The sequence below is a fragment of the Malus sylvestris genome, chromosome 17 (genome assembly GCF_916048215.2).
Source record: "Malus sylvestris chromosome 17, drMalSylv7.2, whole genome shotgun sequence".
Taxonomy (NCBI): Eukaryota; Viridiplantae; Streptophyta; class Magnoliopsida; order Rosales; family Rosaceae; genus Malus; species Malus sylvestris.
Genome location: NC_062276.1, coordinates 6908936 through 6921101, shown reverse-complemented (window position 1 = coordinate 6921101; position 12166 = coordinate 6908936). Strand labels below are relative to the sequence as shown.

Below are 12166 nucleotides of genomic sequence, written 5' to 3'. Positions count from 1 at the left end.
TGAACTGATGTAAGCTTAGATTGACATGGGAATGTTGTCCCGTATCCAAGGAGAAATTCTTCGGTACGGGCTTTAATGTCACTTGAACTCGCGCACAAGATCATCCCTGCATTCGGGTAACGCATGTGTTGGTAACCAACTATTGCAAGATTATAAATTTGGGGCCTGAAAATTTGCTCCCGCAACAAAATAAGTACGGTTGATAGGATTAAATTCAAAATTATCGACGCTTTTACCAGACAGACCAAAATTTGTGGATGTTCAAAATTATATGCAACTAAGGTGGATATTGCATTTTAAGGAAATGGAGAACATGTTCACCATCTATGTTCTTCCATATACTGGACCAGCAAATACAGTAATAACCGAATACGAAAAAACAAGCGATTTCGAACGATGGCTCTTCTCAAAGCCTACTTGTAGTTTAACTTCAGTGTGCTTGGTGCCGCAGAGCATGCCATAACTTTCACCTCGATTGCTGCCTGCCTCTTCCCCTTCCAAAATTACGACCCCCTCTATGGGAGGGTCTCCTTCCAAAATTACGACCCCCTCTTTGGGAGGGTCTCCTTCCATGATTAGAAGGTGCGCCCTGATCATATTGCTGGCTGTCCACATTGCCTGCATTTGCGACGGATTGTGGCAAATTATGGTTTTGTTCAGAATGTAATCCATTTGATGGCATTCCTTGATCTGCATTGAAAATTGGGTGAGAAGGTTGGCCCTGTAATCCCATCCCGAACGCGTTTTGGTTGAAACCAAGTTGACCCACCGTGGGTTCTGCAAAGGCATTGAATTGTTGGCCTGGTATGGGTTGGCCCTGTAAACCTAACCCAAATGCTGTTTGATTGAATCCATGTTGACCCATCATCCCTTGTGAATACACAGGTCCTGCAAAGGCGTTCAACTGTTGGCCCGCTAAGACAGCACCAGCGTGCTGATAGAACGGCATTCTGTTCTGAATAGGCATTTGATAAGGATGTTGAGGATTATACTGTGGAAGACTTGGAAAATTATTGTTTGGAAATCCGTTAGGGAAGGATGTGTTTTGTGGCTGAAACGGCACTCCATTTGTCCAACCTCCATTTGAAGTTGTGTTGATACCAGCGACCTGTGTAGGAGCTGGAAATGGTGGAACTAATCCATTCCGACTAACCAATCCTTGTGATACTGCAGCAGAAGATGGTACACCTGGAGAAAAAGGATGGTGGTGTTGATTGGGAGGCTGCTTACCCGCATCCATTGGTGCTTGCTGAGGTGAAGGTTGACCATTTTTCCAGGGTCCTGGCTTATTTTTACCCCATTTTCTGTTGTTTTTCTTATTGCCAACATTTTGGTCATTCATTCCCCTCTTCGACATTTTTTGCATCCTCCTGTATTCAGCCTCTTTCTCATCATCTGAAAATTCTGCCTCATCTGATATCTCTTCATCATTTGCACCAGATGCATCATAACCCTTTCGGTAAACATCCTTGTTATTAAGCACATGATCTGCAAACTCCGGAACGAAAGAGACCAAAATTCCTGTTTGTATTCCACTAGGTATTTCACTTTCTGAATTGTATCTCACCACATAGTAAGGTTGTATGACAGGTCCAAAGATTTCATCTATCAACCCCAACGGAGATCTACTTTCAGTTACCCACAAAATCGAACCCTCGTTTAGAGGGTTGTGCTTCTCAACCCCTTCTACAATGACTTGGGTACCAAGAACCTGTAAAATTCAAATTGGCATCAAACCAATTAGGTAACAATACCACAAATCACAATAAGCACCTTCTAGAGTGTCACCTAGATTCTAAATTTTCAATGACACTAGAGATTGATAAAGTTCATGTTACAATATAGGCTTCCTTGCATAATTAAGATTAAAAAATAAATAAATAAATAAAATAAAATAACCTTTCACATCCTTATGAGCTTACCGATAAGACAACTCCCACAGGTTGCATCTGATGATGTGGTTGCAAAGTCACCTCCACTGGAGGAATTGGGGGAAGCACCTGCGAAATTCAAAGCAATCCTGTCAAACTATTTGAAGCAGTACTAGATACTCCAGAAAGCTAATTTCATTGAAGGTTTAGCAAGCATTGCATGTTTTAAGATATCATAGAATCAAGAATATGGTAAACAGAAACATAGAAAAACTAATTCCAAAAAAAATTGCAAGTACTGCAACATCAGAAATGCTAAATTTTTTACAATGCGTTATTAATTCCAGAGCAATCGAGCAAGGTACTCAATTTACTAAAGAGAATTCTGTATATCAGACGAAAATACTGAAACTCCTGAATGCGACTTTCTTGCTTGCTTAAAAGATGATCCCAAGTACCCTTTCTTTTCCCCGATCCCAAACCAAAGTCAGACAAGCCGGCTCCACAATCACAGTGGAGTCTATCTTCTTATCTCTACTAAAACAAAATCAACATGTACTCCTCATCTAAGCTAATCTATCAGTAACGACCTAACGAATGAAATAGGGACTCTATGTCCACCTCTCACCGAATGTTTATATCAACTTATCAATTGAAATGTGCACAAGTCCATTCACGGCTTCAAGGTACGAGATAACCAATGAACTTTTTCTTACCTCAAGCTCATTCTTGGACCTAATGGGTCCTTTCAGATCTCCAACATCATCCTCATTGCCGTCTCCCTCGTCAAAAGTTTCAGCATCGGCCCAAGCAACCATTTCATCTTCATCATCATCATCCTCACTTTCATTATCCATACCGAATATCTTATCTTCCTCCTCCCCTCCATCAGCATCCCTTATTTCACCTTCTTCCATTTCACCACCCTCGTTGCTTTCCTGCACCTTCACATTCATCTTCCCTTTCCTGTTTTCCTCCTCTTCATCATCACTGCTGTCATCATCACTAGAGTTACTACTCTCAGATGATGATGATGACGACGACTCTGAACTCTCACTCTCAGACTCCGAGCTTTCACTCTCGGACTCACCATTCCCTGCTCCACTCTTCCCACCATTCCCACTCACCATTTCGCTCCCCATCCCATTCCCGCCTTCAATCTTCGACTTCAAACCCTCACTCCCATTCTCATTACTCACCGGTTTCATTTCCCCGGTATCACAACTCACTACTTCACTCTTCATACCATTCCCACCATCAAGAACTGAACTCACTACTTCACTCTTCATACCATTCCCACCATCAAGAACCGAACTTTCTTCACACCCTCCAAGCAAATTAACCTTCCCCAACCCTTCCGCAATCAAACAACCCGAATACTCCAAAATTTGACCCTCCACCTTCACCGCACAACCAGACCCGCAATCAATCGGCACAGACCCATCACCCGCCAGCTCGAACCCACCTCCAATATACTCTGCGTCAATCGCCTCAGCCTTAAACTGCCCTGTTTCCGCCATATCAATATTCTTGAACCAATCCTCTATGGAATCAAAATCCAAGAAGGAATCTGCAACCGAAAGGTCTCTGGGATCAACGGAGTCGGGCGGGTCCTTCGAATACTTGGGCTTTGAAACTGGATCGAGGTCTTCGAGTGTTAGCTGAGGGATGAGCCCTACCATCTGTGAGGGCAAGAAAGAAGAAATTGGGTGGGGGAACTAGATGAGTGAAAATCCATGGTTACTGAAAGCAAAGCGAATTTATAGATTTTGGGGTTTGGGGTTTGGGTTGGAAACGGTCAGGAGTGCTTAAACCCTAGCGAGGGTTTTGAAAAATTTTCAGACGAGAATACAAAGATGGGGGAGCGTTCGGTAAATTAGTTATTTTAACAAAAAATAAAAACTAGGATGAGACAAATACGACGACGTTTCGAGAGGTTCATCAAGGACTAAAATCCAAGGGTAAGGGAATTAGGAGGTTAGACTTTGTTGTGTTGTTGCATTTAGCACCTTTGTTACTTGGAGTTTATTTATATTGTACGTAATGTAACTTATATTATATTTAACTTATGATCTGTATTCTATCGTATTTATCAATTTTGTCGATCTAATTTGCTTAGTTTTTTATTTTTTTGAAACAAAGGTACGATATTCATTAAACAAAACAAAATTCGTACAAACTGAGGATAGATTGCAAAATAGGCCTCGATAAAAACCTTGCCGGGGGTTTCAACCCGGTCAAAGGAAAAGAGTGTCCCGCACAACAATAGACATATCCTCAAATGAACAATCAAACTTACAATCCTTCATCCAACAAAATATCCTGAATTAAATCCGGAGGTTCCTCAAACTACACAATCTCCTTAGCACAAGTAAGCCCTAGCTGAGCAAGCCGATGAGCCGCCGAATTTCCTTCCCGTTGCACATGACTTACCGTCGACTTCCACCACTCTAAACAAAAACATCTCATGGCTCAAATCTTAGCTGAGAAAATTGGAACGTTAGCCGAAGATCATTTTGTAGGCGTAAATTCGATGCCCTGACGAATTTTGTTTTGACGGGTAAACTATGGCGGAAACTTTTCCCATTGTATTGAAATATTAGCCGACGATGTGAGGCAACAAAATATTTCATAGGCAAACTAATAAGAGAGGCAACAAAGTATGTCATCGGCAAAGTGATAATAACTCTACATGATAAGAACAAATTATCAAATTCCCAAGGCAATCCTAACCTATTTTGTCGGTTCACATCCCCCAATTGTTCATGATCACCCTCCCATATTCTTCCCAATCCTATTTTGTCGTTTCACATCCCCCAATTGCTCATTATCTCCCTCCCATAATATTTCTATTCCTATTTTGTCGGTTCACATCCCCCAATTGCTCATGATCTCCCTCCCATATTTTTCTCTCTCAAAGCGCCATCCGATTTCACTTTCGTAAGAATTCCTACTTATCATGTAAAAACTTGGTGGGGTCTTTCCCGCTCAGAAATAATTTTGATGATCCTACATCTCTAAGTTTATATATTAGGGTTCTCGCACTCTTAACTGACTCTCATCCATGTCTCTGCCTCTATCATTTCTCTCACTTCTCTCACTCTCACGATCATCTCCAAAATTTTGCAGAAGCAACAACCACAAGCAACCAAGCTTAACGGTGAGGATATAACAAACTATTTAATATATTGCTTAATTATAGTTTGGTTCAAGACCCTTAGGCTACCATTACTTTTTGTTTTGATTTTTTCTTGGTCAAGACATGTTATTGTCGGCTCTTGTAATTTAAGGTGCACTACAAATTGAAGTAAAGTTTTTTATTTGGATTTTTTTATGCGTCAATGTCTTTGATTTTTATTCTTACCAATGAATTCCAATGCTGCATATATGTATTTACGTTTAACTTAAACTTCGTTTTTTTTTTTTTTTTGGTAGATGCCAATGATTAGCCAAAAATGGAAATGACCTCTTGTGTCAACAAGAATCCCACCTCTGCCATCCTAGTCACGGTCTACATCTGTTATTAGAGCTGCTCCTCCTACTTTTCGTCAAGAGAGGAACATGCCTAATATTTTGAGGTAGACTTATCTTTCTCACACACAATCTCATTCTATGGGTGGTGCAACTGGGAGTGATGCTTGACACACCCCGACCCAAAAATCAGGGCGTGCTGGCCGTCACGTGGACGTGACGTAACAAAAAATGTGACACAGAAGCAAAAAGGGTAAAAGAAATACGAAGGAATAAAAACCAACTACTAGCAATAATATCCAACTAACATGCTAGAGTGAGTTTAAGTGTGAAACACACATAATCAGAGCATAAGTACTAGGTGCAGTCAAGTAGGACCATTACTAAATTACAACACCCGAAGGTGAGTTCTACATTTAAGTAGTCTGTCAGAACGTTGTGGGAATCCTCGTGAGCCACCAACACTGCTAATTAAAACCTGAAGGGGCGCAAAACAAGATTAAGTAGGTCAGTAAAACAAAGCTTTTCGAAAATATTTCATTTAATAACACTTCTAACCCCTCGCTGTAAAACCTATATACTTTCCCAGAAAAATAATACATATATAACCATATATAACAACAATTAACTCAAATCACAAGTCTTTAACACTTTTCATGAAATATGCCATGCTATGCTTCAAAACATAATAAGGATGCATCAATATAACAGGTGAAATAAGGAATCAACCGGAGACTCTGCAGTTGTCCTGTACGGCTAATTCTATAGCTCAATATCCAATCCAGCCGGAGTCACCAACTGTGACCTGTACGGCATTACTCTGCATATAAGTCGGAACTATCTGAAGTAGTCTGTATGACAAGAATGGTGTAAGAATACGCTCTAGTGCTTCTCTCATCAACAGCTGTATAATAATCTAAAGTCACCTACAAGTCAGAACCACCTCTAATGATCTGTACGACATGTCGGAACCACCTCTAATGGTTTGTACGACATGTTGGAACCACCTATAATGGTCTGTACGACATGCACCTACTTGGATCCAAGGTGAGCGTGTGGTACGGGGTGAATAATATAAGCACTAACACCGGGGGTGCAGGTTATGAGCTCTCAACATAAATCACATCAAACAATAAATCACATGAACAACATAAAACTCACCTGATACTCACATGTGCGTCCACAACACCATTTAACATATATGCATCAAATACTAGTTCATATATTTCATATAATATATATGCATGGCATTTTAAAACATACTATCATTTAAATTCAATTTCTAGGAAAAATCAGTAGTATATAGGTATATACAGAAAATAACTGCCCACTCACTGGTATGTTAAAGGGTCGTAACCCCCATGACGCCCTTGAATGCGCTCGTCCTCGGGATAGGTCTCACCTATATGCGAAATAACTATAAAAACGTTATTTAAAAGCACATAACCAACAATACGTAATAACTTCTCATACGATGCTCAATTTAGGTATATGAATATACCACAGTGACTTACTCGACGTCATGGACGTCGAGATATTTTTAGAATAATTTTTCAACGCCGCACGGGCCCCCATGCGCCGGGAAAGGCATGGTGCTTCGCGCCCCCACGCTCGTTAATCTTGCCGTTGCTGGAAAACTGGGTAACCTGTAAATGCCCTTTTCTCGCTCGATTTTTCACCATTTTCCACGAAACTTTCACCAAAATGTCAAAAATCATGAGAGGAAGAAGGCTATACCTTTTAAAACTTCCAAATCCTTCGAAAACTCATCGGAAAATTTCTACCAAAACCGGCCACCTTCGAACCTTGTGATCCCGACGTCCAAAACCTTTAAACGAATGCCCCTGAGCTTCGTGGGAACCTCCTAAAGCTTGCTATGGTCCTAAAATTCACAAAAACTTAAGGGTTTAAAAGTTCATGAATAGTGACCAATTCGGGGATTAGAAAAACTAGGGATCCTTACGTCCAATTCCTTCGATTCTTCTTCTCCGAGCTTCGTAGGAGTGTCCCAAAGCTTCCTACAAACTTGTAACCTCCTGAAACGTTCAATATAACGTGTGCATGAACAGTGCATATTTTCGGGGTTAGGGGATGATTTCGAAGGTTCTAAGTTCCAAAAATGGTACCAACAAACTCACAAGCTTGCAAGGATTCTAGAACTTACATTTTCAGTCTCGATCTGTGAAGAATGAGCAAGTTCCATCTTTGTCCGTACGTGCACAATGCACAAGAAGAAGAAACCGAGAGGGGAGAGAGAGAGGAAGTCCACGGAAGAGAGAGAAGTACTTTAGGTGATGTGTGGTCCTCCTAAGACCCTAACCACACAAATGCATACAATTTAATCCAACTTATTTTTTGTCCAAGAATTTAGGAAGGTATGCATTATTCAAATAAACATGTCACACATACCTTAGCAACCTTCAAGGGCAATTCCGTCAATTCACATCCACGATAAATGAAATTTTGGGATTGGCTGTGACAATGCTCCTCAGTTAGAGCCAAGAAACATTGATCCTTCATGACCTTGGCGGGAAAACACCATACCTTTTTGGCCCTATACCTGTTCCCAGACCATCAGTGGTGCAAGTGGGACCTCTCTTCATCGCACTCAATCCCAACCCATAATTGGTACTAGGGAAACTTCTTATCAACATTGAGACGTAGGAAAATCCCAGCTTGATGATACTCATAATGATTTACCTACTAAAGCACCTACTAGAAAGAGGAGTGCAGTTCATCATCGACACGGGAGTAAGAAATTAAAAAAACTAATGTTATATACCATGATGAACAATGTACGTTACACCAATTATCATTACATATTAATTCATTTTTGCTTTTCCATCGTAGGTGTTAATGGTTCTATACCAAACTTACCAAATGAAATACCAGTGCGTGGGGCACGTCGGTTGGTTAAAACCAATCGTATTGTTTGTATTACGCAAGCAAAGATCAAGGTTGTTATAGACCCAATGCTAGGCGACCAACTGATAAAGTTGTTCATAGCGTGTTGGCACATAATACGCCGGCTATTGTTCGCCAACACTGCCCAATTGAACACGACATATTGGAAAAGAATGTCTGACGAGTCGAAGTCAGACCTTATCTCGAAGATCACTGTGAGTAGAACCATTAATTTAAGACATATACTTTGTAATAATCTTTATAATGACTTGAATTTTACTTTAGAAACATAATGTATTTTGTTTTAGTTTTGTTTTGAATTTATTGGAATAAAATCATAACTCATTTTTAATTATCTCAAGTGAACTTCGACTTGGACACCAATATTAAAGAACATTATGATTATGTTGATAGACTCATGTCTAGATGATACAAGGAGTTCAAGTATAAGTTACATGCATACTTTTTAGAGTGGGCATCGGCTGAGGAGGCATTGGCCAATCCTCCGATAGAGATGGACTCAAGACCGAGGAACCTAGACAATGGGAGTTTTTATGCGAACATTTTCAGTTAGAAAAGTTTCTGGTATAGTTTTAGTTAATTCATGCATGCATTTATTCTTAATTTTTTGTGAAGTATATGTCACTAGCTAAGAAACTGTTATTGTGTTGTGAAATATAGAAACAGAGGTTAACAAAAAAAATCGAGCCCAAAAGAAGTATGAGCATCACGCTGGTTCACGCCTACTTGCCTACATAGTGGAGGAGTGTACACAAGTTAAGCAATGAATGTTTTAATGCTATGTTTGTAGCAAATTAGAATTTGGCGTATACGTTTTAGGTTTGAGGGATAAGGACTTTTGACTAAATATAAGGTTTTGTTATTTAAGAATCTAGTTGCTAACATGATCCATTTTTATGGCTACTTAATTTCTGCCATTTATAGTTGATCTTATATATTGATAACTACTACCTTGGAACCTAAACTAATAAATGGCAAGCGGGTTCCCAATTCCCTGAGATTGATACCTTTGAGATTGCTTATGCCGGGAAGAACAAAAACTGGACCAATGAGACTACCAAGTCCAAATTTGTAAGTCTAAAATTGTATATTGTTTTAGTTTTGCATAATAAAAGAAGCTATAAATTCTGGACAAAGTTGTAATCTATGTTTTTTATTTGAAAAAAAAAGGATGAGATGGTTACTAGGAAAGAGGATTATCTTAATGAATTAGCAAAGGATTATCCGGAGGATACTCCATTGAATGAGATAGCAGTACTTGATCAATGGAGTATCCTCCGGATAATCCTATATGAAGGCCAACATCTTGATCAGGTACTACTATCTCATTCAATGGAGTATACTCCGGATAATCCTTTGCTAATTCATTAAGATAATCCTCTTTCCTAGCAACCATCTCATCCTTTATTTTTTCAAATAAAAAACATAGATTAGAACTTCATCCAGAATTTATAGCTTCTTTTATTATGCAAAACTAAAACAATATACAATTTTAGACTTACAAATTTGGACTTGGCAGTCTAATTGGTCCAGTTTTTGTTCTTCCCGGCATAAGCAATCTCAGGGAATTGGGAACCCGCCTGCCATTTATTATTTTAGGTTCAAAGATTGTAATTATCAATATATAAGGTCAAATATAAATGGCAGAAATTAAGTAGCCATAAAAATGGATCATGCTAGCAACTAGATTCTTAAATAACAAAACCTTATATTTGGTCAAAAGTCCTTATCCCTCAAACCCAAAATGTATACACCAAATTCTAATTTGCTACAAACATAGCATTAAAACATTCATTGCTTAATCTGTGTACACTCTTCCACTATGTAGGCAAGTAGGCGTGAACCAGCGTGATGCTCATACTTCTTTTGGGCTCGATTTTTTTTGTTAGCCTTTGATTGTTTCTATATTTCACAACACAACAACAGTTTCTTAGCTAGTGCCATATACCTAACAAAAAAAATTAAGACTAAATGCATGCATGAATCAACTAAAACAATACCAGAAACTTCTCTAACTGAAAATGTTCGCATAAAAACTCCTACTGTCCAGGTTCCCCAAGTCTTAAGTTCATCTCTATCGGAGGATTGGCCAATGCCTCCTCAGCCGATGCCCACTCTAAAAAGTATGCATGTAACTCATACTTGAACTCCTTGTATCATCTAGACATGAGTATATCAACATAATCATAATATCCTTTAATATTGGTGTCCAAGTCAAAGTTCACCTGAGATAATTAAAAACAGTTGTGATTTTATTCCAATAAATTTAAACCAAAACTAAAACAAAATACATTATGTTTCTAAAGTAAAATTCAAGTCATTATAGAGATTATTACAAAGTATATGTCTTAAATTAATGATTCTACTCACAGTGATCTCCGAGATGAGGTTTGACTTTGACTCGTCAGACATTCTTTTCTAATATATCATGTTCATTAGGCAGTGTTAGTGAACAATAGCCCTCGTATCATATGCCAACAATCTATGAACAACTTTATTAGTTGCTCGCATGTGCACTGGGTCTATAACGACCTTGATCTTTGCTTACATAATACGAACAATACGATTGGTTTTAACCAACCGACATACCCTGCGCACTGGTCTTTCATCTGGTAAGTTTTGTACAAAACCATTAACACATACAATGGAAAAGCAAAAATGCATTAATATGCAATGGTAATTGGTGTAACGTAATGACATTGTTCATCATGGTATATAACATTAGTTTTTTTAATTTCTTACTCCCATGTCAACGACGAACTTCACTCATCTTTCTAGTACGTGCTTCAGTAGGTAAATCATTATGAGTATCATCAAGCTGGGATCCTACTGTGTCTCAATGTTGATAAGAAGTTTCCCTAGTACCAATTACGGGTTGGGATTGGGTGCGAGGAAGATTGGTCCCGCTCACACCACTTATGGTTTGGGAACAAGTACAGGGTGAAGAAGGTACGGTGTTTCCCCGCCAAGGTCATGAATGATCAATGTTTTTTTGCTCTAACTGAGCAGCATCACTCCCGGTCGTACCACCTATAAAATGAGATTGTGTGCGAGAAAGATAAGTTTGCCTCAAAATATCAGGCTTATTCCTTTCTTGACGAAAAGTAAGAGGAGCAGCTCCGATAGCAGATGTAAACCGTGACTGGGATGGTAGAGGCAAGATTCCTGTTGACATAAGAGGTTGTTTCCTTTTTTGGCTAATCATTGGCATCTACAAAAAAAAAAAGTTTAAGTTAAATGTAAATACACATATGCAGTGCATTGCAATTCATTGGTAATAATAAAAATCAAAGACATTGACGCATAAAAAATCCAAATAAAAAACTTTACTTCAATTTGTAGTGCACCCCAAGTTACAAGAGTCGAACAATAACATGCCCTAACCAAGAAAAAATCAGAACAAAAAGTAAGGGTAGCCTAAAGGTCTTGAACCAAACTATAATTAAGCAATATATTAAATAGTTTGGTTATATCCTTACCATTAAGCCTGGTTGCTTGGTTGCTTATGGTTGCTGCTTCTGCAAAATTATGGAGATGATCATAAGAGCGAGAGATGCGAGAGAGCTGATTGAAGTAGAGATGTGGATGAGAGTCAGTTAAGAGTGTAAGAACCCTAATATATAAACTTAGGGATTTAGGATCGTCAAAATTGTTTTTGAGCGGGAAAGACCCCGCCAAGTTGTTACATGATAAATAGGAATTCTTACGAAAGTGAAATTGGATGGCGCGCTGAGAGCGAAGAATGTGGGAGGGAGATCATGAGTAATTAGGGGATGTGAACCAACAAAATAAGAATAGAAATATTATGGGAGGGAGATCATGAGGAATTGGGGGATGTGAACTGACAATTGGGGGACGTGAACTGACAAAATAGGATTAGGAAGAATATGGGAGGGAGA

At 39.0% G+C, this 12166-nt stretch overlaps 2 protein-coding genes and 2 pseudogenes across 2 annotated transcripts in view; 1 reads left to right on the top strand and 3 right to left on the bottom strand.

Annotated features, from left to right (window-relative positions):
• LOC126610106 (uncharacterized) overlaps window positions 1-12166 on the bottom strand; it is an 86531-nt gene that overhangs the window by 64667 nt on the left and 9698 nt on the right. The gene's annotated exons all lie outside the window — the stretch shown is intronic.
• LOC126610103 (uncharacterized) lies at window positions 268-3728 on the bottom strand. Its single transcript, XM_050278077.1, has 3 exons — window positions 2588-3728; window positions 1923-2000; window positions 268-1711 (listed from the first exon to the last, which is right to left on the bottom strand). Exons 1-3 carry the CDS (start codon window positions 3551-3553, stop codon window positions 467-469), a joined length of 2289 nt encoding a protein of 762 aa, XP_050134034.1. The 5' UTR covers window positions 3554-3728; the 3' UTR covers window positions 268-466.
• LOC126611723 (uncharacterized) lies at window positions 5307-9530 on the top strand (annotated as a pseudogene).
• Window positions 9562-11478, bottom strand: LOC126610109 (uncharacterized; annotated as a pseudogene).

What these genes read in the sequence shown, in the direction of transcription:
- LOC126610103 (XM_050278077.1), bottom strand. Translation starts at nt 3,553, where the DNA reads ATGGTAGGGCTCATCCCTCAGCTAACACTCGAAGACCTCGATCCAGTT. An exon ending in GGTCCAAGAATGAGCTTGAG is followed by an intron (nt 2,001 to 2,587) that starts GTAAGAAAAAGT and finishes TGAATTTCGCAG; the next exon opens with GTGCTTCCCCCAATTCCTCC. An exon ending in CTGTGGGAGTTGTCTTATCG is followed by an intron (nt 1,712 to 1,922) that starts GTAAGCTCATAA and finishes TGAATTTTACAG; the next exon opens with GTTCTTGGTACCCAAGTCAT.